The 27,458-nt window shown below is 50.2% G+C and overlaps 1 protein-coding gene and 1 long non-coding RNA gene across 3 annotated transcripts in view; one reads left to right on the top strand and one right to left on the bottom strand.

Moving 5' to 3' along the window:
- Nucleotides 1–295: 295 nt before the first annotated feature.
- The window catches only part of NEURL1B (neuralized E3 ubiquitin protein ligase 1B), a 38,810-nt gene continuing 11,647 nt past the window's right edge, over nt 296–27,458 (bottom strand). For both annotated transcript variants that reach the window (XM_086716441.1, XM_086716511.1), the window contains 4 exons: nt 20,522–21,067; nt 7,925–8,644; nt 5,667–5,792; nt 296–5,285 (listed from right to left, as the gene is read on the bottom strand). In XM_086716441.1, coding sequence (XP_086572567.1) covers nt 5,041–5,285; nt 5,667–5,792; nt 7,925–8,644; nt 20,522–21,067 — 1,637 coding nt within the window. In that variant the 3' untranslated portion in view covers nt 296–5,040. The remainder of the gene's footprint in view (nt 5,286–5,666; nt 5,793–7,924; nt 8,645–20,521; nt 21,068–27,458) is intronic.
- LOC147584196 (uncharacterized) lies at nt 10,248–16,913 on the top strand. The gene is made up of 2 exons (XR_015254634.1): nt 10,248–10,728; nt 11,157–16,913. It is a non-coding gene; the product is annotated as an uncharacterized LOC147584196 (long non-coding RNA).

The raw sequence follows: 27,458 nt of genomic DNA, 5'->3' as shown, positions 1-27,458 counted from the left end.
CCAAGAGTTCTGGCGAGTTCACTCTGGCTGTTGGAAGTTAGGGTGGCTTATGTAATTTTTTATCATTATGAATACTGCTGCAATGAATATCTTTACATACAGAGCTTATCCTTGATTAGAATTCTTTCCTTGTGATATTTTCACAAAATTAGGTGGCAAAAGGATCAAACATTTTCAGGACTCTATGGGCATTGTGCAAGATGTTTCCTCAAGGTTGGCAATGCTTTGTATCCCTCACCTTCACTCCCCAACGGTATGTGCAGTTGTGATTTTTAAAATTGAGTACTGAAGAAACTTTCTTTTTTAACAAGCCAATGTTGTATTTGTTTTTTAAACAGAAAAATTATGTTAATATAAAACAGATAAAAATAGACAAAAACCAAAACACACAACAGGCAAAGCACAACACACGGGACCAGTGCAAACCCTTCCCCAACCACACCCCCACGTTTTAAAACCTTTATTACAGATTCCCAAAGATTAGATTGTATTGGAGAAGTCACAGTATTGAATCAGAAAAATAAGAATAAGAGACATTTTTAAAAAGGTCTGTACACAGGTAGTGGGGGATTGGGATGAGAGACGTACACTTTATCACTCCTACATCAAAAACATAATGCAGAAGGGTTTAAGTGATTAGCACATATTTCTAGAACACTACCATGTATGCTAGTCCCTTGCCCACTTTTTAACGTTGCTTTTAAAAAGGATAAAAAGTGCACAGACACTTTCATAAGGCACAGACAGATTGTTGTACAAGTCATTTCATTAGGGCTTGGAAAAGACACACAGTTAAATACTGAGAAATGCCAGGAGGCCACGTGTTCCTGAGCGGGCGTCCCTCTGCCAAAACTGGGGCAGAGATGGGATCGAGCAGGGGGAGGTTATTGCCTCTCATTCTCCAAGATTTTGTGCAAGCCCATTCTCAACTGGAACTGACGGGGTTGTCTGGGGACTCGGGGATTGATTCCAGCATCCGGTCCCGCCTGAAAGGAGCAGGTAGGCCTCTCCCCACATGTCCCCCTGGCGGGACTTGAAGGTAATCATCAAGCAGTGGAAACTTTAAGGGTTCTGCCCAAGGCCATTTTGGTGGCAGCTCACTGACTGCAAGGTGCCTGGCATTTCTAATGCGGAGGAGGCTTCTGGAAGCATGCAGGAGGTTCTGGGTCAGGAGAGCAGTCGTGGGCACTCACCAGGATAAATCCCCGAAGGCAACAGAATGGCCAAGAAACCCCAAAGGATTCTGTCCCCAGTGTCGTCTTATCCTGTTAATGCCTCTCCTTCTGACGGTAGAGCTAGGGCTATCCTCTCAGCTCTTCATTCCCAGCACCCCACACCTGGTAGGCGCTCAGCAGATGTTTGTTGAATGACTGTGTGTGTGTGTGTGTGTGTGAGTGTGATGTTTTACCAACCCCCTGAGCATTCATAACTTGATTTCTGATTCCTTCAGTAACCTTTAATGAGTACCTACTACGTGCTAGTATAGGCCCCAACACCAGAGGGATCAAATAAAAGTTTACACACCTGTCCATCTCCTGCTCTGGACAATCTGCTTCCTGCAGGCTTTGTCTTTAGTCCCAGTTCCCAACACTGCGTCCAGAAGAGGCCATGCTGATGAGTGGGTGTTGAGCAAAGTGTTGCTGCACTTAGGGGAGCAGCTGCCCTGTGAGGCTAAATCTCAGAAGACTCCCAGTTCTGGGAATGGACTAGAAAAAGGAGGTTGTTTTGACTTGGAAATGGCCCAGCTTCTCTGATGGCTCAAAATAGGCACAAGACCACAACAAAGGAGTGTCTTCTGGTCTCCCCCTTCTTACCCCTGGAATCCCTGCTTGAGGGGGTGGTGGTGCTGAGGCCCAGGAAGGTGGCGGAACAAGGCGCTCGTTTGCTCCCCCAAGCTGCCTCATGTGTGCGCTCCTGTGTAACAAAAGGAGGCCTTCAGGTTGGACTCGGGACCTCACGGAGCTCAGCTCTGCCAGGAAAAGGTGGGCAGTGGGAAGATGAGCCTGAAAGGAAGGACACATGTCCTTCCAGAGTATGGGTGGCAGAGGGACCACAGCCTAGAGCTGAAACTCTCCATACAGGTGCGGGTGCCCGGGCTCTCCCCAGGAACTGCCCAGAGAAGTTGCAAAAAAGAAAACTCAAGGCAGTCTCAAGCTTTGGGGGGGCTGGGGCCAGGCAGTGGAGAGTGTGGGAGTCAGCACCAGATACTCCTATGTTTGAGTCCCAGCCCCGCCACCTAGTGAGTTTGATCCTAAGTCACTTCATTCATGGGGCCTTGGCTCCCTTACCCATCAGGTGGGCACAACCCTGCGTTTCATCAGTCCTAAGTCGCACAGTTTTTCCACATTTCAAGTCTCTGATTAGAATGAATTGTATAGCTGTGACATCTTGCAGTTAGAATTGGCAGCCTTTTTTTTCCCCTTAGCAGTACATAAAATGGTGTATTTTATAATCAGTGGTGTTTTCCATACGCCTCAATGGGGTAACAAGACCTGCCTCACAGAATTAACGCGTGAAGATGCCTTGCTAGCCCAATGCCAAGGCACATAATGATGTGAAAGAAAAAAGTGGGGTTCCCTTCCCTCTTTCTTCTGCCATGTGAGGGCCATGTGAGCAGCTAGTTCCTTTATAGCACTGAATAAAACAGTTTAGAGCATCAGGAAATGTCTGGTTTTTAGAAGATAAACACCCCCTTAATTCCTCTTGGAAACAGGGAGTCTATTTATAGCAGCTGCAGAGCAAGTTAAACAGGCCACTAGCTCTCCTTTTGTTCCAGGTAACAGGTCACCAGGAGCATGGCCTGCTCCACCTCAGGTCCAGGCCCTCGGTCACTGGTTTCCTGACGGTGGCTGTACACGACCCTGGCTGGAACCCAGGGGAGATAGTCAGGAAAGGCAAGTGGCAGGAAAGACAAGCTGCCTCCTGCTAGCTTCTGAGACCACCAGAGCTTGTGAATGGCTCAATCCAGTCAGGGGCACTGCTGCCTGGAGAACCAGTCCCATAGGGGAGGTCATGAGTCCTCTCCCACATGGCCTGTGCCCACATCACCCATGGGGGAAATGGAAGGCTCCTGCAGGCCAAATTCAGCTGGGCATTGAGTGCTGCCTAGCCTCCCCAGCTCTTATACTGGCAAACTCTGGGGTTCCAGTAGCTCCCCCAAAACTTTCATCACAAAAGTAAAATGTGGGCATGTTTCCCAGACTCACTAGGGGGAAAATAACCAATTAGGGGTTCTTGCAGGAGTAAGAGTGGGCGTTCTGAAGTTTGAGATCAGGTCAGAACACTATGACCACTTCCGGGCAGAGAAGCAGGGGGCCCAAGACCTAGAGCATCACGAAGACCACCTGGGCTTATAGGATTTGATTTGACAAGGGCCCAACTGGGGTGGGCTCTGGGTCCCCAGAGCCCCAGCAAACATGTGTCATATGAATGCAAAAACTCTCTGGATGTTCTTTCCCAGCCATCATCTGTTCAGCAGATGAACAGATTAGGAATTGTGATTAAAAATGATACCCATTCTTTGCAGGGTGTCTTGGACTTTTTACATGTTATACTGGGCCTCCCAGAGGTTCTGCAGTGGGCAGGTACTGGGCTTCACCTTGGACGGATCGGTAACTGAGAATCAGAGACGCCCAGGGGCTTCCTGAAAGATACAGCACAAGACCGGGCAGAGGTTGGGCCCAGAACTGGGGACAAAAAGGGAAGAGAGGCCCCGGGCCGGCCCATCAGCCCAGAGATGGTCTGGGAGTCTGCAGAGATGGGCCTAGGCAGGGTGAGGAGGGTGGGGGACAGGGGAAATGCCTGCAAAGAGTCCTGGGAAGGGGGAAGAGTCTCGATGTCAGCATTTCAATATCTAAGCTATTAGTTAACATCTTAATGGTCAATTAACATCTTAGTAATCAGCAGCAAAAGAGAAGCTGAGAGTCAGAACTGGTTGCAAGTCTTTTCCTCCTCCCACTTCACCAGCAGGTTGCCCTGGTGATGCCAACAGCTGCTGGTGAATGCCAGGCCCGGGGAGTCACAGCAGGAAATGTGGAGAGCTGTCTGGGAGATGGAGTGGCCTTTCCAATTCCAGGTGAGTCCTCTGCCTCCAGGATTCTTTCCCTCCCCCAGGCAAAGAGAACCTGCTGCTTGTCTTCTCCTTGGTGACAGCAAGGGGTGGACCAGGTGAAAAGCATCTAGGGACCAAGTCAAGGTGCACTGTGCTTATTATTAGGCTGTACGGGGTGAAGGGGGTGAAGAGGGTGAAAAGGCTTCTGGGGATGACACCACCCAGAGCTCTCAGTGGGCCGTAGCACCCATCAAAACTCCCCTCCAGGACTGAGGAAGAAACTAAAAAAGCAAATTGTTCTTTTATGTTCTCCACCCACCTTCCCCCCCAAGGCGTTGCTGCTTTGGAGCTGTAAACAATGAGCTATTTTTGCCTTCCTTTAGAAAATCTGAGTGTCCCTTTTCTATACCATCCAAGGGAGTTCTGTTTAGGTGCAGGCTTCATACATTCAAAACCAGCTGACGTGACAGCCCCAGAAAGTGAACAATTTCTAGTCACGCTACCGTCTGGGCTCTGGATTGCACATTCCTTAGTGTTAAATAACCTCCTAGAGCCAGGATCCCTGGATAAATACCTACGCGTTCTCTCTCACTCATTCTCTCACACATTCCCTCTCTTCTCTGTCCACTCCCTCCCCTCACCCTCTCTCACACACACTCAGCCCAACCCCAGCAAAAAGCATTGCACAGAGAATGCTGCTTCCCAGCTGAGAGGTCACCGAGGGACAGGGTGGTCTGCTAGGCAGTTCCTGAGCTTGCTCTTGGGACGGCCTTTTTGGGGGCAAAGCACTTTTGAGCCAGAAGCAGCCCTTGCCTGGGCTCAGACCCCCAGGGCCTCATCTCCATGACTGTCACGCCTTGCCCACTATTGGAGAGTGGCAGACGGGATGGCCACTGCCCTTGGATTCCTTGGCGGCCATGGTGGTTGCCTGGCCCAGGGGCCTTCAGAAAGGTGACCTTGCTCTGGCCAAGGCCCACTGGCAGGCCAGGCTACGGCCTGTAGATCTTAATGACATCCTTGATGGGCCTCCGGCAGATGGGACAGCAGGCCCGGGCCTGCCTCTTGAGCCGCAGGCCGCAGCTGTGGCATAGGCACATATGTCCACACGTGTAGATGACTGTGTCCACTTCACCGTCAAAGCACACTGTGCATTCGCCATTCTTGCTGCCTGCCGGCTCTGGTGGGGAGAACACGGGAGACACTGGGGGGCTCAGCGGGGAGCTGGGTGCCGTCACTGTAGAAAGGGAGAACAAGACAGACCTCAGTAATGTGGTTTTCAGGTGGGATCTGCTGGGGTAACCCCAGGAAGGCAGCGCTTATATGGCCGAACTTGTGGGGAAACAATTTTGTGAGATACCAATTTGGGGTTTTTCTTCTGGGCTTTGTTCCCATTCCTTCCTTCCCCCAGGAAGCAAGTCCCATCATTAGCCTTTGGGATACCAGAGCTCGATTTCTCCTCCCTCCAGGTGAATGTACAGCTGAGACAGGAGAGGATGCAGGGAAGAGGAGGGGGAAAGGTGGCCATCCTTGCTTAGCCTCAAGAAGGCTCTGGCCCAGCTGAAGGAGCCGGGCCGGCTGCCAGCCCCTACCCCCTCTAGGGCTTATACCTCCTTACCCAGGGATGACTCAGATGCTGAGGAGGACTGGTTGACACTGAAGGCCATATCAGAATCACTATCATCCTGGGAGCCGCTGAGGGACCCTGATGGAGACGTGGTCGAAGGGCTGGACTGCAGGGTGCCTGAGACCAAAGAGACTCCATCAGGGGCAGTGTGTGTGTGGGGGGGTGAGCCCTGTTCTGCTAGTCCCTGGCTCCTCACTCTTGCACCTTACCTTCCCCATCTGTCTAGTGGGGGGATAAGAGTTACCTCCCAGGGTTCTGCTAAGGACTAATGGAATCATACATGTGTGGTGGACATCTGTTCTTTGCCTGCCCAGCCTCCATTCCTGTCTATTTCAGAAACAGTACCAGGATTTTGTTTTGAAGCACTTACTTCACCCTCACTCACATGATTCAGGCCAGGCCAATAAGATCTTCCACCCCTGCATCTCAATGATGGTTAAGGCTACCTAACCCAACTAAGGTCAAAGAGGCCTTCACTAAAACACTACAGGTGTTGGGAAGGAAGGCGCACACCCATTGGGAGGTAAGCCTGGCACTGTAGAGCCTGCCTGAGAGTGAAGCCAAGAGAGGAAAGTGAGCTTTGGGATGGGATCCCGATTACATGCTTTCAACACCTACATCCGGCTGTTGCTGAATCCATCCAATACATTCCCAGACTTTTGAGGTATGTGTAACCATACATTTCCCTTCTGGTACAGGGCACATTGAGTGGGGTTTTGTCACTTGCAACTACAAGATTTCTGCCTAGTAGTGTTTGACACAAATGAGTTTTCTTCCTTGCATTCACAGCTATTGAATGCAATAGCTATTCTTCAGATAATAATGGGTTATTTTTTAGGTGAGACAGATGTTCCTTCCCTTACCCTAATTGAGGATGAATGGACAGATAATGCAGTGCTGGGGCCGCTGTCAGGTAGAAATCAGGAGGGCAAATCCCTGGCCTCCAAAAGCAGTTGCCTCCATTCTACCTTCTCTTCCTGACCACTCAGGGGCTCATCCTGGTTCCTCTGGAGGTGCTGGGGAGGAGGGCAAGAAAGACTGACTCTAGGCTTAGTTCTTGCCAAAGCCCCAGTGGGAACTTAGGCAAACTCATCTCAGGGTAAATGATGACTATGGTCATCCCTTAAACCAACAAATGATGACCACTGTTTCCTCGTTCTTCCTCTTCCTGCAAACAGCAGTCATTGCTAATACAACTTATTAAACATGCTGTAGCTGGCAGGCACCTGCTGAAAGCATTAGATGCACCTCATCATTTCATCCTCATGACAATGCCAGGATGCAGGTAACTACTCCCTCCCTACACAGAAGGAAATCGAGGCTCAGAGAGGGTCTGTAATTTGCCCAACATCTTCATGGCTGACCAACTATGTGCCTGGGGGAGTCAATTAATCTCTTTGTGCTTCAATTTTCTTATCTGGAGATGGGATAATGATATTGGTTTCATAGAAGCATCAGGAGTGTAAAACTGAACGAGATAACATGAAATGTTCACCGTTTCTGTTACCCTTTGGACCTACTTCTTGAATCATGAAAACGGAGCTGTGCTCTCTGGGAACCTTCCCTGGCCACCACCCCTGTTTCACCAAGTGGGAGAAAAGCCCCTCAGCGGTGGCATACATCACACAGTGCAGCTGTCCATTCAGCTGTGTCTCTAAGCTCCTCCTATGCATGGCCTTTGTCCTGTCCTCTGCCATGCCCCATCCTGGAGCCCAGGGCCTGGCCCACAGCTGGTGGGTGCTCGGTGTCCATTTGTGGCATGAATGAAGGCAAGAATCGTTTTAAAATAAGATGGCTCAAGCCTCCGTTCCATTTTCTGTGGGCAGCGTTATTCTTATATCCCCTTTTAAGTATAGTTGTATTCACTTTTTCTCCTACACTTAATATGCATTACGTAGGTAAAAGACAAGTGATATAATAGAACAACAGAAAGAAAAATTGTACCCGTCATTTACCGACTGCATAAAGCCTTCCAGGCCCTGACCCCAGCGGGAACTTAGGTCGGTGGGGGCAGAGTGGGGGCTGGGGCGCGGGGGGGGGGAGGGGGAGAGGGCAGCCACATGGACATCCCTGGCGCACTGTCAGAACCGCATTTCAGGGCCGCCCTACTGAATCAAGAGACTAGCTGGAGGCAGGAGGGCGCTAATGCACGCTCCAGTCTGGGCCCCTGCGGTGGCTAGAGCTGCCCAGCGGTCCCCTCGGGCTCCCGGGGGAAACCCCGCGCACGCGCGGTCGGTCGGGAAACTCACCGAGGAGGCGCAGCTGGCCCGCGGCGCCGCCGCGCACGGCGAAGAAGGCCCAGAGCGCCTGCGTGGTGTCGACGCACAGCAGGCGGCCGCGCGGGCGCCCGTTGACGCCCAGGAGCACGTCGCCGCCGGGCCGCAGCGTGAAGCTGAGCGCGTCGCCGCCGTTCGGTACGGGCCCGGCGCGCGCCACGACCCAGTACTCCTTTCGGTCGAGCAGCGCGTCGGGGTCGGCCGGCAGCTCGGCGGGCCGGAGCCCGCCCGGGTCGCACGACGTGATGCCGAAGGCTACCGCGCCGGGCGCCGCCAGCCCCGGGCGGCCCACCTCCACGAAGAGGCTCTCGCCGGGTCGCAGCGGGCGCTCGGAGAAGACGAGCGTGCGGCCGCCGTCGGGCCGCGGGGCGCAGGCCACTTTGCGGTCGGCGGACAGGCTCACGTCGGGTCCGCGCGTCGCGTGGAAGCGCAGGTCAGCCTCGAGCAGCGCCGGCGACGACGCGGGCCGCGGGCGCTCGCGGGGCCCGCACGGGATGGCGGCGGCCGAGGCGTCGGCGGGCGGTGGGCCCGGGGCGCGGCCCAGCGCCAGGTGGCCCAGCTTGGCCACCACTTGGTTGTTCTCGAGCTCGTTGTTGTCGAAGTTGGCGGCGTCGTGGCTGCTGGGCGGCAGGCAGGCGCTGAAGCGGGCCTGGCTGAGGCGCGCGGGCGTCAGCGTGTCGGCGAACGCGCTCTCTGCGCCGGGGCGGAAGGGGGGCGGTGAGGGTGCGGGCCGTCAGCGGGGAGTCTCCCCCCCCCCTCCCCGCCGCCCACAGGCCTCGGTCCCCTCCCCCCTCCCCTCCCCGCACAGCCCCTCACTTTTCTAGTTCACGTGTGTACTGACTTAAGACCCACAGGTGCACGGAATCTGATTAAGCATAACCCTTTTGACTTTGGGATGGGCAGATACAGCCCTTCCTCCGTTTTCCCCTTCTTTCCTCCTCCCTTTTTTCTCCCTCCCTTCTTCGCTCTTTTTTATTCCTCCCCCCTTCCTTGCCGCATTCCAGAGGTTTTCACATTTTGGAAAATCTGAAACCCCTGTATTGTCGGCCTCCCCAACTGGAACATAAGCTCCAAGAAAAAGTGAATGCTTTTGCTCTTTATTTGTGGCCATTTGTGACAGGTGCTACTTTAAGCTCCTTTCACGTGTTATCTCAGTCCTCATACTGTGAGGTATGTTCCGTTATTACCAGCCATCTAGCAAAGAAGGGAGGTGAGGCACAGAGGGGTTAAGGAATGTGACCAAGGGTCACACAGCAACTGTGGCAAAGCCACAACAAGAACCCTGGCTCTTCAGCACATGCTGACTCTGAAAGAAGTCAGCACGGAGCCCAATGCCTAGGTGGTGCACAAACATGGAATGTGTAAGAGATGGCCTCATTTTATAGGACAGAAAACTTAAGAGTTTTAAGTCAAAGTCCTGAAAATATTTTTGAATAATTTTTAGTGATAGGGAAAAATGTTCACGATACTACATATTACATAGTTAAGTAAAAGGAACAAAAGTAGTGTTTCGTTTAGGTAATACAGGTCTTTATACTTTGGTAAAATACTTGTTGATTGTCTCCCCAACTAGAATGGGAGCCCTTGCCTGTCTGTTCACCAACACGTTGTCAGGGCTTAGCAGATTGCTGGGCAAAGAACTTTCACTGTTTATTGGATGAATAAATGAATGAATGAGGTCTCTGAAAGACACGGATGACCACTCTGAATAACAAATCAGGAGAAGAAAGAAACAGTCATTAAAGTATTGTGAAGTTCTTGTTTTAGTGATAAAAATATTCTCATTAACCATAATAGGTAAAGCAAGAAAAAGTGTTTTTCAAACTTCTCTAACCAGCCCCCTCTGGCTAAGATTTGTTAAATGTTACCATTCTGTAGTTTGTATCATGGAAAAAAGGATTTCTTTCTCTTTAGTTTTCCAAATATAAAATTAAGTCATAATAATGAAGATGATTTTTCAAAAAGCATGCCATAGCCCCTAGTGAGAATCTGTTATGTTACTCCCTACCCCACCTGTAAAAATCTACAGGTTTTATAAACTAGCCATCCAAGTTCAGACCATGGTTCATAGACCTGTTTGTGTAGCCTACTGGTGTGTTAACTAATACTTCTACGATAAATATGTATACCACAAAGTTTTATCACCAGAAAACCTGTATTTTAAAAAATTGTTTTCAATTATTAATGTGGCAAAACACCCATTATATAACATTAAGTGAACAAAAGAAGATCTAAAAGTGAATATATTATTTGATTCTAACTGTGTGGGAAATGTATGTATAGGGTGCATAGAAAAAGTACAGAAAGGATATACATAACAATCTGATGCTGGTTATCTCTGGATGGAAATTTGCTTTTTATAAAGTTTGTAGATTTTTCATTTTTCTCTAATGAACATGTATTGGTTTTGTAATCAGTAAAACAAAGGCATATGTGAAAATCTAAAGTATTTTTTTGAAAAGGTATTTTAGATAGTGGATGTTTCTGGTGTAGACGTCAACTTCTGGCAGAGCCTCTGGGTGTGGGATGTGATACGCTTTCCCAGGACTCTGCCCCACCCATCCTGCTAGGCTAAGCCTAAAGGCATTGGCTGTGGCAGGCCCTGGGCCTGTGTCCTTGCCAATGTTTGCTTCGTCCTCCACTCCAGTGCTCCTCCTCCTTGCCCCTGACAGCTCCACATAGGAGCCCATCCTTCAGTGCAGTAGTCTGATTAAGAGCATGGCCTGTGGAGATGGTTCAAGTCCTGGCTTCAGCCTTTCCTGGCTATGTGACTTGAGGTAAGTCACTTAACCTCTCAGAGCCTCAGCTTCTTCAGCTTAAAATGGATTAATCCTGGTCTCTGTTGTTACAGAGATTAAAGCAGATGCTTTTATAAGGAGTGTAGCACAGGGGCGCCTGGGTGGCTCAGTCGGTTAAGCAGCCGACTTGGGCTCAGGTCATGATCTCACAGTTTGTGGGTTCGAGCCCTGGGTTGGGCTCTGTGCTGCCAGCTCAGAGCCTGGAGCCTGCTTTGGACTCTGTGTTTCATTCTCTCTCTGCCTCTCTCCTGCTTGTACCCTCAGTCTGTGTCTCAAAAAAATGAATAAACATTAAAAAAATTTTTTTTAAATAAAGGGTGTAGCACAGAACATGGCACAAAGTAAGTGCTCAAAACATGTTAATTATTATCATTATGTCTTCAGCATTTTTTGATCAAAATGTATAGAGTACTTGCCATGTGCCAGATGCTGTGCTGGGCACTGAGTGAAGAGCAGTGAAGAAGCAGGCATGGCTCCTGTGCCGGTGGAGCTGCTAGTCCAGTGGGAGAGACAGACTTTAGGCACGAAACCGTGTAAGTACAAACTGTGATGAATGCTACTAAGAGCCACTGTCCTCCATGGCTCTGTAAAATGGGTATGTTTCAGTGGGGGAAACGCAGACTCTGAGATGCAGAGTGAGCTACCCCACGTCATGCAACTGGGGAATGACAGAACTGGGGTTCTTTGAGACTGTGTACAAGGGAGACTTGATCAGAAGTGAGGCCTGAGAAAGGGTCAGAACAGGCCTCCCTGACGGTGATGATGGAGTGAAGGCCTGAAGGCCTAGGAAGTGGGGTGTAGCCATTGCAGACAGAAGGAATAGATTGTGTGAAGGAACAGCATCTCTGAGGTGAAAGCTTAGTCTGTGAGGCTGGGGTGACAACATACGTGACAGCATTCAGCCTGGTACCTGGCACACAGCAGCCCTTCAGAGAAGGTTGGGTCTCCTCACTGTATGCAAGGAGCTTTGTCCCCACCAGGCGTCTCTGAGTGAGACAGTCCCAAGATAGCACAGTGCTGGCCTAGGCCTGACACTTGACAATCCATCTCTCAAGAGATTCTCTGTGGAGAACCAGCTGGTGACAGGCAGAAATGCCACAGTATCTAAAGGCCACCAAGGGAGCTTATCAAGATTTCTAACCTGTGACCCGCTCTCTGGGTCTGATGAAAATATACACAGCCATTTTTTTGAGACACAATCTACCAGATGCAACTCCATGCATTATCCTCATCAATCCTCCCCATTATCCCACACAGCTCTGTAAGACGGGCACTTTTCACAGTGGGAGGCTCTGAGAGGTGGAGTGAATTAGTCAAGGTCACACAGCCAGGGGTGATCCCAATAATGAGATTCCATCTCAGGCTACGTGACTCCAAAACCAGACCCCATGACCACTAGCAGTACTGCTTCCAAAGTTCAGCTGTTCTTGTTTAGCTCTTTGAGCTGCCAGCACGTGGACTCAGCCTCAGGACAAGTGGCTCTTGGAGTTGCAGTCCCCAGGGGGCCTAATGTGACCCCCGAGGGGAAGAGTCCAACCGTTCTGCCCCTTCCCCAAACATCTACGGAGCAGCAGTCCCAGGCCAGGCACAGGGAGACTGGGGTGACTCGGATTGGCTCCCCAACCTCCCACTCTCCCTGGACCTGGGAGAAAGCTGGGTTCTTGCCTTTCTTTTCTTTCTCTAGCTCTCTGGGCTCAAATATGTCTGGGGCTGGATGTAAAGCAGAATTTATGTCCCAAGAGAAACCCCATCTTTGTGTGAAGACGAAAACGAAGGAAGGCTAGAAGAGTTGGAGACAGAAGGAACCATCCATCAGTCACTTCACTGTCTCCAAAGGACTGATTCAGGACATGCACTAGAGGCAGAAGAGCCAGCACATGCTGACAGAATGGATGCAGGGCAAGGAAAAGAGGAATCAAGGATGACTCATGAGGTTTTGGACCAATCAGCCGAGTGGGTGGTGCCCTTCACTGACAGTGGGGATGGCTGCCTGAATGTGTTCAGTGTGGGATGCCTTTTGGATGCCAGGAGGAGATGTGAGTAGGCAGAAGGAAGTCCGGACTTCAGGGGAGGCGTCAGGGCTGGGAATATGGACCTGGGCACCAGCAGCCTAAAGACGGGATTCAAGGCCCCAGTGATGGGCTCGGATCATTGGAGAAAGAGGGTAGGTGGAGAAATGGTCTTGCTTTAGGATGGTTTGTTAAACTCCACAGACGTTTTGTACACTTTTCTACATGCATGTTGTATTACATGATAGAGAAGAAAGCTGATGATAGAACCCTGGGGCTCTCAGCATATGGAGACAAGCAAGGAAGGAGCCAGAAAGGAAGCCAAGGAGGAGCAGCCAGGGAGGCAGGAGTAAAACGGGGGGCTTGTGAAGCCAGGAGGCACAAGCAGGTGAGAGAGGCTGGGAGAGATCACCTGTGCTGAAAGTGAAAGGCCGGGAAAGAGGACGGGGCTGAGCTGTGGATCTGGCAGCGTGGAGCCGTCAGAGAGCTTGCAGGCTCAAGTGTGGTGAAATGGTGAGGACAGCTTGGCAGCAGCCAGATTTCAGTGCATGAGGGAGGAATTGGATAAAATCGTTGCGAGGTGGTACCTGAGCACCAGCCACCCCACTTGCCACTGTTACAGTTGGGAGCAACCTTCTTCAAAGTGTCTGGTGGTGAACTTAACCCAGAAGATGACATTGAAGGACTAAAATGCTGACAGAGATACTGGTCATCAAGATGGAGTCCTGCCAGATTGGGTGATTGCTGACTGCATTGGTAACTGGTAGAGACCAAATTTTGAACCTCCTCAGCATCGATTTTTTTCCTGTACCTATTAGAGCCTGCAGAACCCAAGTTGGTTTTGGTTCAACTTCAAGAGAAAGCCTTGTTTGCAGTGCCTAAAAATTACAAGCTGGTAGCTGTACCATCGTCTGAATTGTATGACAGTGCATCAGGCTATCGACCCATCATTTCTTGTCTCCTTCAGCTTCTGATTGGGTTCAGTTTTATACACAGCTGAATTCTGTGCAGTGGAGAAGTGAGCACACAGCCATACACAGCGTAGAATAAACATGGTAGAAAAGTCTTTCTGAGGTTTATCCCTTTCATACTTCCTAAATTGCTACCCACTTTCTATTGTTTGAATAGTAAAGTTAATGTGGAAAACTATATTATATCTGAGCATATATATATATATGTAAATGGTGTAAACAAATGTATACTTTACTACTGGTTCTACTCCTACTTTGTACATTAAAGAAAGTGGACCTCTATTTGCATTTTAAATTTCACACTAAACTTTTAAAATTAAATACAGATCACTGGGATGAGCTGAAGAGGGAAGTGGAGAGGGTGGCATATAGATATTTTAAAGAAAATTTTGCTCTGAAGAGCAGAGAAATGAGAAAGTAGCTGGTGGAAGAGAGTGTCAAGGGCGTTTTTTTGTTTTGTTTTGTTTTTAATGGAAACTACTGGACCTCTTTTGTGTGCTCATGGGAATAATCCTATGGCGAGAGAGAAAGTGAGGCTGGAGAAAGGGACAAATGATAGGAGCAGTGTCCCCAAACAGGCAGGAGGATACAGGAGCAGAGCTCTTTGAGTCTTGGCCACAGGAGGGCAGGCAGCAAGGCAGGGGTGTTGGGGTTTAACAAAAAAGGGTGTGAATGCCAGGTGTGTGGGCCACTGAACTCATGCTTTTCCAAGCAAAGAAGACTGAACCAGAGAGACAGACCTGTTGGACCCTGGCCAGTCCTGGATGTGACCTCAGTTTCCATCTGCAATGTAAGGACCCTCACCCCTGTCTCATAGGCCTGTGGGGAAAGTTAATGGTAGATCTGTGGTATAACAGTGTGCTTGGCACTGTGCCTGGCACAGAGTAGACTTTCAGGAGTCCCTAATAGGATATGCCAGTGGCCACAGACTGAAGATCTCACCCCAGACTCGGAAAGGACAATCCTTCAGGCCACCTTGCCAGGCAAATGCCTTACTATTGGGGCAGGGAGGTGGGTGCTGGCCTGGACTGTTTGGAAAGAAAATATTAACTGTAAAAACCAATTACTTCGTGCTCTTCCCCAGTGAGGCTCTGGATGTAGCCACCTGCAGCCAGTCCCCCCTGCATGATGTGGGGTGCTCACAGGTCCCGTGCTGAGGCAACTCCCAGGGTCTTGAGCCCAACCCCCTTCCCTATCATTACCACTTATCAGCTGGGTGACCTTAGGCAAGTCCCTGCCTCTCTCTAGGCCTCAGTTTCCTCACTTGAAGCATGGAGTGGTACAGTTGATCTCTAGGCCCTGCATCTGGATCCATAAATGCAAGTCCTTGTCAAACACTTTGTTCATAACACTAATAAACCATAAACACCAACTCTAGTACCACCAACTGTTAGGTGACATTGGCCAAATTATCCATCCATGCTGATCTGCAAATGGGGGGTGATGCTACTTCCTGCCTCATAGTGTTCTTATGAGGACTGGAAGATAACACCCAGGTAAAGCTGGCAGACGGGGCTCAAGGCTTTCAAGGGTAAATTACTCCCCTACAAGGCCTATACAGAGCTGTTGTTTCTGGTTCCAGCACCCAGCTTTTCTTCTGAGGGAACTGCCTCACACCCACCTCCCACTTCCACAGATTACCTTGAGAAGGAGGCCTTAACTTGGCCACTCTATCCCATCCTTCTGGCCATGGAGAGCAAGGAGTCTAAACCTTGAACTTTAGCTAGACCTTTGGGAGAGCAGCTCTCCTGCTGGATTTATTAATATGATGGGACATGGTACTGAAGCTGCTGGTGTCCTGCCCACCCCCCTCCGGTCCCCAAAGGAGAGCTCAGCTGAGAATGATGCTAACAAAGATGATAGGAGGGTAAGAAATAAAGGCAGGCCAGTATTTCAGGTGCTGTTCATTGGGTTCCTGCATCAAGCCAGGCTTACAGGCAGGTGTTCCCCTGCATTTTCAGTCATGAGACCTCTTGTTTTCCTTAAGCAAGATTGAACTGGTTTTTGCCACTTACAACTAAGATTTCTGACAACACAGCCTTCAGTGCCATGGCTTTAGACTGATGTTGCTTATTTGGTCTGCCACAGCCTTCCACCACTGGGCAGAGGAAGGACAAAGGGGCTGTGACAGTGACCACTACTGAGGTGTCTAAAAGAGGGACAGAGCTGCCTCAGGACAGCATGGGGCCTAATTCCAGAGCTCCAGGAAAGAGCTTCTCAGAGGAGCCAGGGGAGGGAGGGGGAAACCTGGCCAAACCTTCCTCTCATGGGTCTAAGAACTACTAAATTCAACAGAAAGTCATTTGCCTGGGCTCAGCCCCTTCTCTTTGGCTCGGAGGAGGAGAGAAATCACAGGTTCTCAGGATGGGACTGCTCCAGATCTAGCAAGGCCATCCTGGTCTGCCCCCCAGGGAATTTTGGTAAACCCTAGGGCCACAATGCAGCCCTGTGGGAGAAGGCACTGCAGTGTAGTTTGCTTGGGGGTGGGGAGGGATGGGGGTAGCTGGTGGCACCTAGTCCATCAGTGTGGAAGCTGCTAGGGAACAAGGGACCAGATACACAGCAGCACAGATAAATCTGAAAATGGGGCAAGTGGAAAAAAAAAAGAGTAAGATTCTTAGTACAGTCCCATCCATATATACATATGAAACTATACGTGTTTTTTAAAGATACATCCAAGGGCTTATACTGAACACCAGAGTGGTGCCTGTCTGGGCAGGGGATGGGGTGAACGGGAGTATAGAATGGCAGCTGGGCATGAAGCAGAAAAGAAACAAGAGAAGGGGCTTTCGTGGTCCAGTGATGACACCATGCCTTGAACTGGCACGTCTGAAGAACTTAGCTTGGCACCTAGCCGGGAAGAGGGATAGGCACCAGTGCAAAGGGGACTCTTGTGATCACAACCAGAGCCTTAAGAAATCTAGATGCCTGGGGCCACTCCCACAGGTTCTGATTGAATTGGTCTGGTGCACGCTGATAGGTGGGGTTTTCAGCGTGCCCCTGGTGATCACCATGTGCAGCCACAGCTGAGAACCCCTGAACCAAAGAGATGGATGCACCTGGGTTCTAATCCTGGCTCTGCCACTCACAAGCTTGGTTGTTTTAGGCAAGTCACTTCCCTTCTCTGAGTCCTGAATTCTTTATCTAAAAGGACTAAATCACCCTGTCTTGAGGAAAGAGAATGTCAAGAGAGTAGGCACACCAGGGTCTGGTCACATAGATGTAGCTTTCTCTGCTGCAGTTGGACCCTCCCCACCCCCCACCCCCCCCATCCTTGCAGGAAGAAGCTGGGCTAGGAACATAATTCCATCAAGTAAGAGAACTATGTGAAGCCTATGAAGGTTTTTATTTCTCACACTTCACTTTAGGTCAAGTTCCAGGGCAAATAAAGGGTCCCCCTACCTCACAAGACCGGGAGGATGCTTCTCAGATGAGGGCTGCCAGATAAAATACAGGATGCCCAGGGACATTCAAATTTCAGAAAAACATTCTTTTTTAAGTATGTCCCAAATATTGCATGGGACATACTTGCACTAAAAAATTATTGTTCTGAAATTCAAATGTAATGAGGTGTCCTGTATTTTTATTTGCTCAATTTGACAACCTTAATGACACTTTCATTTGTTCGTTTTCAATCTTGTGAGGGAGGGGGGAGGGGATCTCTATTCTGGAGTTTTACAGCTGACAGTCTCTAAAGGAACTATGTCACCTCCTTATTCCTTGTGAGGAAAAGGAAATCAGAGAGTTCTGGATTACACAAACACTGGCTCCCTTGTGTTTATCTACTTGTTACCTTAGACACCACCATTAGAAAGCCCAGTTCGCCCAAGAATTGGGAGAGGGAGATCCCCTTTATGGTGGAATTTCTGTGGTTCTCATGTTACCTTTCCTCATGCTGGCAACAGTAGGGTACCTGTTGCCTGAGCTCAAGCCATAAAAAAATCATGAAAGCTTAGCTTATTTTCATTATAACTTTTTTTTTCTGATCATGAGTCATTGGTAACTTTGGTGGGGGGGGGGGGGTGGAAATCACCCATAATCCCTTTACCCAGATGTACCCAATGTCAATGTGCTCTTCCCCTGGGAAGGAAACATTCAGCCTTGATCACATGCCAGAAACTTCCCCATTATCTCCTATAACCTTCCGAAAGAAAAAGAACTTTATTTCCCTTTCTGATTGTAAAAGCACCATAAGCTCTTCACACACGTATATATGTATTTTTAAAGGTAACTCATAGAGGTATAAAGACATGAAATCCACCTGGACTCCTATCACTCAGAGATGGAATTCCTTTGAATCTCACTTGTGAACCTGGTCCTGGGGCACCTGTACTACAGGTGCTTCCTATCAGCCAGCACATCTCAGGCCCTACCTGAAGATAAGGAAACTGACTCACGTCTGCCACGTTGTACCAGTGTTCCAGGGGGGCTCTCTCCTTTTCCTCCATGGGGGTTGAGGCATTGGAGGGGCTCAATAAAAGTTTGCTAGGCGAATGGGGAAAGAGTCCATGACTCCTCACAGGTTTATTCAGATTCACTAAGTCACCAAAGGCTGCTTCCAGTTTGTATTTTCAAAAAACCCCAAGCCATTTGCATTGGTTATGCTGCGATTTCTTGGCTGTTACCTCAACACATGGGCTATGTGAGGGAGCAGGTGAATGAGGAGTGATTGTTTCTCTGCTCTGTAGGAATAAAAAACTCCAAAAAAGAGTTACAGATCTAGGAGGCTTTAGAAATCTACGTCTCCTGGAGGTGAAATGCAGAACCTTCCATGGAAAAGAGTGTGGGGGAATATGGTTAAAATGCCCAAGTAAGGTCCCAGCTTACAGGGTGGTTAGCTATTCGTAGTCTGGTCTGCCTAAGCATGAAATTCAGACATGTGCTTCCTCCTACATGCAAATGGGCAGAGATTCTGATTTCTTAGATGTTATTTCTTAAGTATCTTCTATGTGCCAGGCACTGTGCTGTATCCCTTTCATATATCGTGTCACCCTGCCAACAATGCCATGAGGTGGTGCTACCATGAACCCATTTTATGGATGAAACTGAGGTACATAGAGGTTCAGTCACTTGGCCAAGCCCACACAGCTGGCAAGTTGAGAGCCAGGTATAAAACAGAGGTCTGTGTGACTCCCAACCCTCTCCTCTTTTTTTTTTTTTTTTTTCCCTTTAAGGTTATTTATTTATTTTGAGAGAGAGAGCGCTCACGCACACACAAGCAGGTGAAGAGCAGAGAGAGAGAGAATCCCAAGCAGACTCCTTGCTATCAGCAGAGCCCGATGTGGGGCTTCATCTCATGAACCATGAGATCATGACCTGAGCTGAAATCAATGGTCGGACACAACCAACTGAGCCACCCAGGCACCCCTCAACCCTATCCTCAGAAGTTCTGCTGCCTTCCTCCTTCTTTGGAAGGAGGGCACAGCCGGGATGCATGCATTTTCCCTCCTTGCCCAGTGGTGGTATGGGTGGCAGTGGTGGCCAAGGAGCCCGGGCTGGAGTGTTCGTTCCTTCAAGGTGTAAGGCAGAAAACCCAGAAACAGCCCAGACATTCAGATATACCAACCAGGGTACATCTATACCACAGAATACTACTCAGCACTTAAAAAGGAACAAACTACTGATTTACATGGCAACAACATAGATGATTCTCAAAAATACTGTGCTTTGATGAAGAAGCCAGGTAGAAATGCATATATACTGTATGATTCCATTTATATGAAGTTCCAGAATAAGTGCAACTAATCTGTGGTAAAAAAATCAGAACACAGGCTGCTTCCAAAAGAGGGGAACTTTCTTGGGTTATGGGCAGGTGTATAAGTCTCTCAAAACTCAAACTTGAGATCTGTGTATTCCCTGCAAGTAAATGACACATAGGGCTACGTCCAGATTCTCTGAGCAAACTGATCTCCCTTTACTGCCCCAGAAATCCAGGCTGGGCTGGCTCACATGTAACCTGTGAGTTCAAGAGCTAAGGTCACAAATAGCAGGTCAGTGGTCTCCAGGGGCTGGAGGTAGGGGAGAATGAGGATATGGGTCTCCTTTGGGGTGATGAAAATGTTTTGGAACTAGAGGTGATGGTTACCAACTGAATGCCACTGAATTGTGCACTTTAAAATGGTTACTTTGACATTATGGGACTTTTAAATCATTTTAAAAGAAAAAAAAAAGTTTCAAGGTAAGGGTTTCTACGCCCAGGAATTCTCACCACCAGATTTCAGCATTAGTGGCTGCCTCCTCTGTTAGAGTCAGGCCTAGCCTGTCTTGTCTGCCTGCCTCCCCGGTGGACCTTGAGCCCCTGGCAGTGGACACTGTAGATGTGCGAGGACTGGGCCATAAATTTGATTGCTGAGTAAGTGGATGTGCTAATGACTGAATGCATGAGTGAGCGAGCAAACACATGCATAAGTGAGTGAATGACTGAGTGAGCAAATGAACAGGGAGAGAAGGAATTAGCAAAGGAATGGGTAAAAAAAAATGAGTAAATGCGCAAGTACCTGATGAAGGGGTCTGAATGAACCTGGGCCAGGACATGGACTCTGGACCCAACCCGTGTGGGTTCCAGTCCTGGCTTTGCAACTCAAGTTATTTAACCTCTCTGTGCCTCAGTTTTCCCATCTGTAAAATGAGGATGGTGGGTTGTGGTAAAAAAAATAAAAAAATAAATAAGAGTGAAAATGCGGCAACTGCTTAGAACAAGGCTTGGCAAAGTAAGCCCTTCGTGTTTGTGAGTATGAAAGAAATACACATCCATGCACACAGAATTACTGCTTGGTCCAGACCGTGACCTACCGAGGAGCTGCACCTCATCCGTGATGCCATAGACGTCGATGAGCGCCCAGAGCGGGCCGCCCACGGCCACGCCACAGTGGAAGAGCACCGGCTCGCCGTCGTTGACGCTGTAGAACACGCGGCCGTGACGGTCTGCCCAGTAGGCCAGCACGGTGTCACGCAGCGCCAGGTTCTCGGGCAGCGCCTTGGCCCAGTAGCCAGGTCGCGTGACAAGGTCGGGGCAGGCGTACTTGGGGATGTCCTGGGCGCTCATGAGCGACGGGTCGTGCGCCGTGAAGCCAAAGCGCAGTGCACCGCTCCAACCCGGGCGCACTGCCACCAGGCGCAGCCGCACCTGCTCGTACAGTCGGATGGGCCGCTGCGTGAACGTGACGCCGTTGCAGAAGCTGTTACGCCGGGTGGCCCGCCGCGAGTGGCCATCTAGTCGCACGTTCTTGCCCTTGGCCTGTGCGTGGAAGCGGGGCGCTTCGCCTAGGACCGGGCGCCGTTCCGGCCCTGGGCCACAGCATGGGCGGGTGGCCAGGAGGCGTGCCGGCGGGCTCGGGTCTGCGGGAAGAGACAGGCAGCAGGGTTAGGGCCTCTCAGAACTTTCACGGCCCCAATTCGACTTTTAATAATCATTGCCATTTTAAAGTCTATCTTCATTAGACTGGTAATTGATAAACTTTGGGAAGGTTCCAGCTACTGCCAGCCTACCTATGACTATCACACACAATACCCACTCCACAGATGAGCAAACCGAGGCTTAGTGTGTGTGTGTGTGTGTGTGTGTGTGTGTGTAGTGAAAACCTTTTCAGAGCTGTTTCATTCCCAGTAGGGCCAACACCAATGAATTTGTCACAACAACCAGGCTGGGGTCAGGTGACTTCTCTGTCCCTATCAAATCTCCAAATCTAGAAGCTTCCTCCAAGGGCCACTTTTGGGCTGTAGAGTCCTTCCAAAGGCAACTGGGGCCTTGGGTTCTTAGGGGAGTAGTGGGGGTCTGGCTGATTTTCTCTGTGCAAATTTGGTTCAAAAGCAAGGCAGAAAAGGCAATAGAAAGAAGGTAGGCTTGGGGTCATTCCCCTGACAATAGAATAAAAGGCAATATAGAGTGCAGCCTGGAATCCCAGCTCTCTAAGCACTTCCTGGCTGTGTGACATGCACTAGATCTTGTCACTTCTTTAGCCTGTTTCCTTGCCTGTAAAATGGGAACATTGTTTGACCCACACAGCTGCTACAAGGTCATGAGGATGAAGTTCCTAGAATACTGCCTGGCACAGTGTGATAACATGATCAGAATACTGAGGTTCCAAAGGAAACCCAAGCCAGGATGCTGTGACTTCCCCTCCCATTTACCCACAGAAAATGAAGGCATTCTTTATAAACAAGGTTAGCTTTTCTAGAACATGCACCTTTCAAGATTCATCTTTAAGGGAATTTTGCCCAGAGGACCTGGAGAATCTTGGGAAGGTCTCTTTTCAAAGGAGCTGGTTGCTGGCCACAGACCCAGGTGGCTTAGTATTGAGGTGGGAGCTTCATCCCTCCCACCTGTCCTCCATCCCAGGGGCAGTTCCTGCGAGACTCTGGAAGCCTGGGAGATGGTGGGGTGGGTAATTACTGCACGAGTCTCTGCTGCTCATTCACAACAGCAGCTGAGTACAATTTTCATGGCAAGTGCTTATAAATTGCAGGCAACCCCTAGCACACAATGGTCTGTAGACGTGGGAGAAGAACAGCCTTCCGGGGAGCGAGAATCCACTGCAGGGACTAGTCGTCCCACACCCACCCACAGGGTTCACTGTGCTCTGGGCACGTTGCTGGGCTTTCATTAATGCTGAGCCTAGTGGGAGTGAGGACTGGGGAAAATGAAGAGGGAGAGGCGATGATGAGGCAGGCAAGCTGTGGCTCCTCTCCCCAAGCCTGTGGGGAGGGGTGCCCCAGTCACGGAGGTAGACAGCCATGCTGGGAAGCTGGAGGCCCCCCTCCAAACAGAAGCCACAGATCCACAGAAGAAAGTATAAGAAATGAAGCCAAGGTCCTGCATAAGAAAAAAAAAAACTTGAGGGACTTAAATCATTCATTCATTTAACAAATGTTCAGTGAGCACCTCGTATATGCTAGGCACTGGGAATACAACCAGTTACCAAGGGGGAGGAGGCTCCCACTCTGATGGAATGGGCATTCCGGGGGCGGGGGTGAAGCAAAGTTAGGCAACAAGGAAAACCTACTCTACCTGGTGGGATGCATTACAGAGAAAAACGTAGCCAAAGAAGCAGGGAAGAACGAAGCATTAGCACTTCCACGGAGGGCCTCTTTGATGAGTGACTTCTGAGTCGAGGCGAAGGGAGTGAGCCACGAGGGTATCTATCTCGTTCCAGGCAGGAAGAGCGCTCCAGGCAGGGGTAACGACAAGTGCAAAGACCCCGAGGTGGGAATGTGCTGGCGTGGCTGAGAAACAGCAAGGAAGCCAGCTGGGAGGGTGTGAGCAAGTAGGGGAGGTGGAAGCAAATGAGAGCAGAGCTGGAGCCGCGAGGGGGTGGCAGGTGGGGAGGAGATCCCATGGTTGCTGCTTGTTTCTTCCTTAACTAATTTACTCCGAGGGAGAGGGACATTACTGGAGGTTTAGAGCAGAGAGGTGAGACTGCTAGGCTGTTGTGTGGAGAGGGGACTGCTCGAGGGGGCGGGCAAGGAAGCTGGGGAGGACAAAGGCTACTGGATTATTCCAGGCAGAGATGATGATGGCTGACATCGGGAGGTGGGGAGGACCTGTAAAGGTGGTGAGAAGGGGTCAGATTCTGGTCCTAGAGATTTGGAGTTTTGAGGTTTTAATGAGACATTCAATATACTTGCCTTGGGTGTATAAAATATATGCAATAAATAAGACAAATAATGGATACTTAAAGGGGAGGCGGAGAGGTGGTAAGGAGGGAGAGGAAGACACCAGTGCTGGATCCTGGAGGGCGGGGGCTTTTCCATTTCATCTTTGATTCCCCCATGCTCAGCAGAGGCCTGACACTTACCAGGCACCTGATAAATGCCAACTGTTGTCTCTATTACGTTAGAGCTAGAGCAGACCTCAGAAATCATCTCTGAGAAGCCCATTTTACGGGTGGGGAAATGGGCCCAAAGAGGGAGAGGGGCCTGCCAAGTTGAAGTTCAGTAGGGGTTTGGGCAGGCCACCTCTGATAAAGGAGACAATGTCACGGTTACTTCCACCCAAGGAGGATAAGGAGAGCCCTCTTTTGCTTATAAGCCGGGTTGGCTTGGTTTCTCATGTTTGCAGCCCAAACTTCCTTGATTGATAGGAGTTCCTCCATAGCCTTGAAGGAGACCTGAAGGAAAGGGAGCCACGCAGGGCTTTCGGCAGAGCAGGCCAGCACGGCCTGCCAGGGAAGGGCCCCCAAGGCAGTGAGGAGGGTGAACCCAGAGCCAGACTGTGGGTCATCTCCAGAGCCACAAGGATAAGAGCAAGGGCCCACTGGAGAGCTTTTTGGAAGACAAAAATGAGCTAAGTAAGGGAAGTACCAGGTGTAAACCGTCAGGAGAGGCAGCTCAGGGACCACAGAGCCTGCATCCCCATGCATGCCGTAGCCTTGTGCGAGCCGCTCAGCTTCTCTGGGTTGCAGCTTCCTCCAGTACCCACAGGCCGAATTATCCCCAAGGTCCCCACAGCTGGCAAACACTCCAGGAAACATTAAATAGGACCACAGATCTAAAGCCCTTCTGAGCACCAAAGACCACAAGCCACTGTTATGTGATTATTTTTCTCGCCCCTGCCATCGCTGTTGTTTTCCCAGCCTTGTCTCTCAATCCGAGAGTTTCTTTGCAAAACAGCTTGGGAATCCTTACATAGATAATCAGTCAGAGTGGCCTGGCGGCTGAAATGAACGCTGGCTGGGGAGACACAGAAGGGGAAGTTTCCTGTAAAACCAACTATATGTTAACACAAAATCTAGCCAAGTGACCAGCGGAGTTTACAGACTCGTTTAGGCTTGATTAAATGATCCAGCTTCCTTCGGGGAGTGAGGGATAAACACAGTTTCTACCTCCTCAGAGGTCAGCGCCCTGACATGAGGCAAAAAGACCAGACTGAAAAAGTGTCTAAAGAGGATGTGTTATTTATGCAAATAGAAAATGCTTAAGGTGAAAGAACAATAATCAATCTCCAAATTGTACACCAACGTCTGCTTTTAGCTTGGCTCGGGGAAAGTGGCTTCTCCAAGAAAGAGAAAAAATGTCAGTGTGGATGGACCCCAGGGGCCCTGCAGAACATCCTAGTTCAGAGAGGTCGACGGAAAAACTGAAGTTTATCGCTTAAATTACTGCAGTAAACACCACGAACCACATTATGGAAAGTTTGGCAAGGATGAGAAAAATCCCTCCCTTCTCCCTGCCTTCACACCCTAACTCCCACGGCATTTTTCATCGGCCCTGCCCGGCCCTTATCCACGTAAGGACCATTGGCTGTGCCCTCGCTGTGTGCTGTGGCCTGGGCCAGGTGTTCTCCATTTGGGGTTGTGGCTAATTCTCCAAATGAATCTTCACCTGCAGAATTGTTGAGGTGAAAAACAAAGCTCCAGGCAGTGGAGACACTTCCCTTGGCTGCAAGAAGCAGTGTTGAGACGTAAACCCAGCAATGTCTGACTCCAAACCAGCGTTCCTTCCTCCTGCCCCAGCTTTCTTCCATAAGCGGTGCGGAAGTACTGAGCACCTTTTCCAAGTTCGTTGCAATCAGAGCCCCCAGCCAGTTTTGCTTCCTGCCTTCTCTTTTCTAACTCAGCATTACATAAAAAGCATTCCTCCCCCCCTCCCCCCCCATGGCTCTTGAGCATTCACAGTGCTTGTGTTTCATGGCTGCAGAATATTCCATCGAGGGCCAAGATGCCCCCCACCGTTCCCCTCCTGGGGATCACTTCAGCTGTTCCCCCAAATGGCTGAGTCTGTGGGCACAGAGGTTCCTAGCTGCCAAGACCAGATTCAAATGGGCACACTGTAACTGGTGAGAAAACCTTCTGCCAGGACGAGGCCCCATGCCCCCTTCCTTCTATGGAAGGATGAGTACCCGCCGGCTTGTGAGGGGGGCCACCTATGGCCAGTGAGCCCCCTCTTCTTCTGGCCAGGAATCAGACCTGGGGACTCTAAGGACAAGGCAGGGCAGAGGGAGTCTTGTGAAGTAGGAGCCCAGGAGACCTCTGCAGCAGCCCATCCCGGGCGTAGGAGGGAGCAGGAAACAGTCCTGGCCCAGCCTCACAGTTGACCAAAGGCTGCTCCAGCCCCGCCAAGGTCAGAGGGGAGGGTCTTTCCAGCGTTTGATCAAGGAAGCAATGCCTGGACTTTAAACGCATGGGCCAGAGATTTGGGTGTGGGGTGAGTACTGAGTGGCTGTGGATGGTTAGGGAGGACGGGACTCTATTCTGATTAAATGTTGCAACCCCCCAGCCTTGCATGAGTCCTTTGGTGAGACAGGTGGACAGAAGAGCAGTTCTGGTGGTGGCTCTGTGGTCCTCCCGCATCAGTGCCTTAGAACACCCCTCCTGGGCTCTGAGTTCAAGCCTGTGCTTTGCTGCTCATTTGCCTTGGGTCCCTGGGCAGTCAGGTCACTTCCCAGGGCTGCAAGTTTTCATCTGGAATGGTGTGTGATCTTAGACCCCTGTCTTGGGCTGCTGAGGGGCCATGAGAGCACAGAGAGAGCCTGGCACAAATCCTGGCACACAGTAGATGATCACTAAACATTTCCTTCCCAGTGGGAGGCAGCAGACCCAACTCCTAGGTGAGCCCTCACCTCCAGCTCTCCCAGAGTTTTTTTTCTAAATCTCAGTTTGAGAGGCAGTGAAAAAGAACACAGGCTTGCAGGCAGACAGATCTGGGTTTAAATTCTGTTTTGTCATTTCATAGCTGTGTGATGACAGTAAGGTCCATGCTTAATTTCTCTGGGTCTCCCCAACCAGGCCTAGAAAACTGGTGAGAGTCCTTACTGCCCTGCAGGACTGCTGTGAGGAGTTTTGAATTGGTGAGGTAAATTCATCAGACAGTGCCTGGCACTCAGTAGGTGTTCACTAAACACTTGGTCCCTCCAGCCACCTTCGTTCCTTTGACAAGGAAGGGTTTCCGATGTCCTCTGACACCAGAGACATCTACTTGTGGGTCTGGGGGAAAACATCCGGACATGTTTGTCCATGACGGGCTAGTGGTGATCCTGGCCAGGAAAGGCCTCTTGAAAACCCTGGGGTCACCTTCCCTTGGTGACAAGGGCAGAGGCCCATTTTTAAGCCATCCCGGCAGCGTCCCCAATATGCACTGTGCCACCCCCTGAATGTTCCCCGCTCATCACCCCAGCCCAGTCCTTCCATTGATCTAAAAAGAGCCGGAGAAAATGGCATTTACCGCCAAGAGGACAGCAGGAAGCAACACTCCAGCTTCTCTGGCCGCCGAGATGACAGCTTCCAGCATTGGCAGCTTCCAGCAGATGGCATTCTGGCTGAAATTGTCAGCAGATTCCGCTCCACAGGGAAAGGGAATCGCCAACCGGGAAAGTGGTCTATTCTGTGCCCCTCCTTTCACAAGCAGCCTTTTACCGAGCCCCTGTTACGTGCCGGCACGTGCCTCTGTTTATTTGATTTAGTCTGTGGGACAACCCTGGTTTTACCACCTTCATTTTCCAGTGGAGGAAATCGAAGCCGCCAAGCTGGGCAGTGGCATCCGAGGGCCAGGCTTGGGCCCTTCCTCCCACAGCCCACCCCTTCTCCAAGGCAGTCCCTTGTGACCGTCGGGAGCAGGGGTCATGGCCCTTGTTAAGGGTGATGAAAGCTATATATGGGCCTCTGTCCCCCCCAGAATACCCACCCTCCATGCACACAATTTGGCATTCAATTTCAGAGGCTTCCTGGGTGCACATAACCTCTAACCTTAGACTGTGTGCCTCCAGCAAGAAGTTTCGGGTTCCAGTGACATTTGC

This window comes from Puma concolor, chromosome A1, assembly GCF_028749965.1.
Source record: "Puma concolor isolate L17-30 chromosome A1, mPumCon1.1.hap2, whole genome shotgun sequence".
Lineage (NCBI taxonomy): Eukaryota > Metazoa > Chordata > Mammalia > Carnivora > Felidae > Puma > Puma concolor.
Note: the sequence above shows the minus strand (reverse complement) of the source record. Positions and strands in the feature narration are given on the sequence as shown.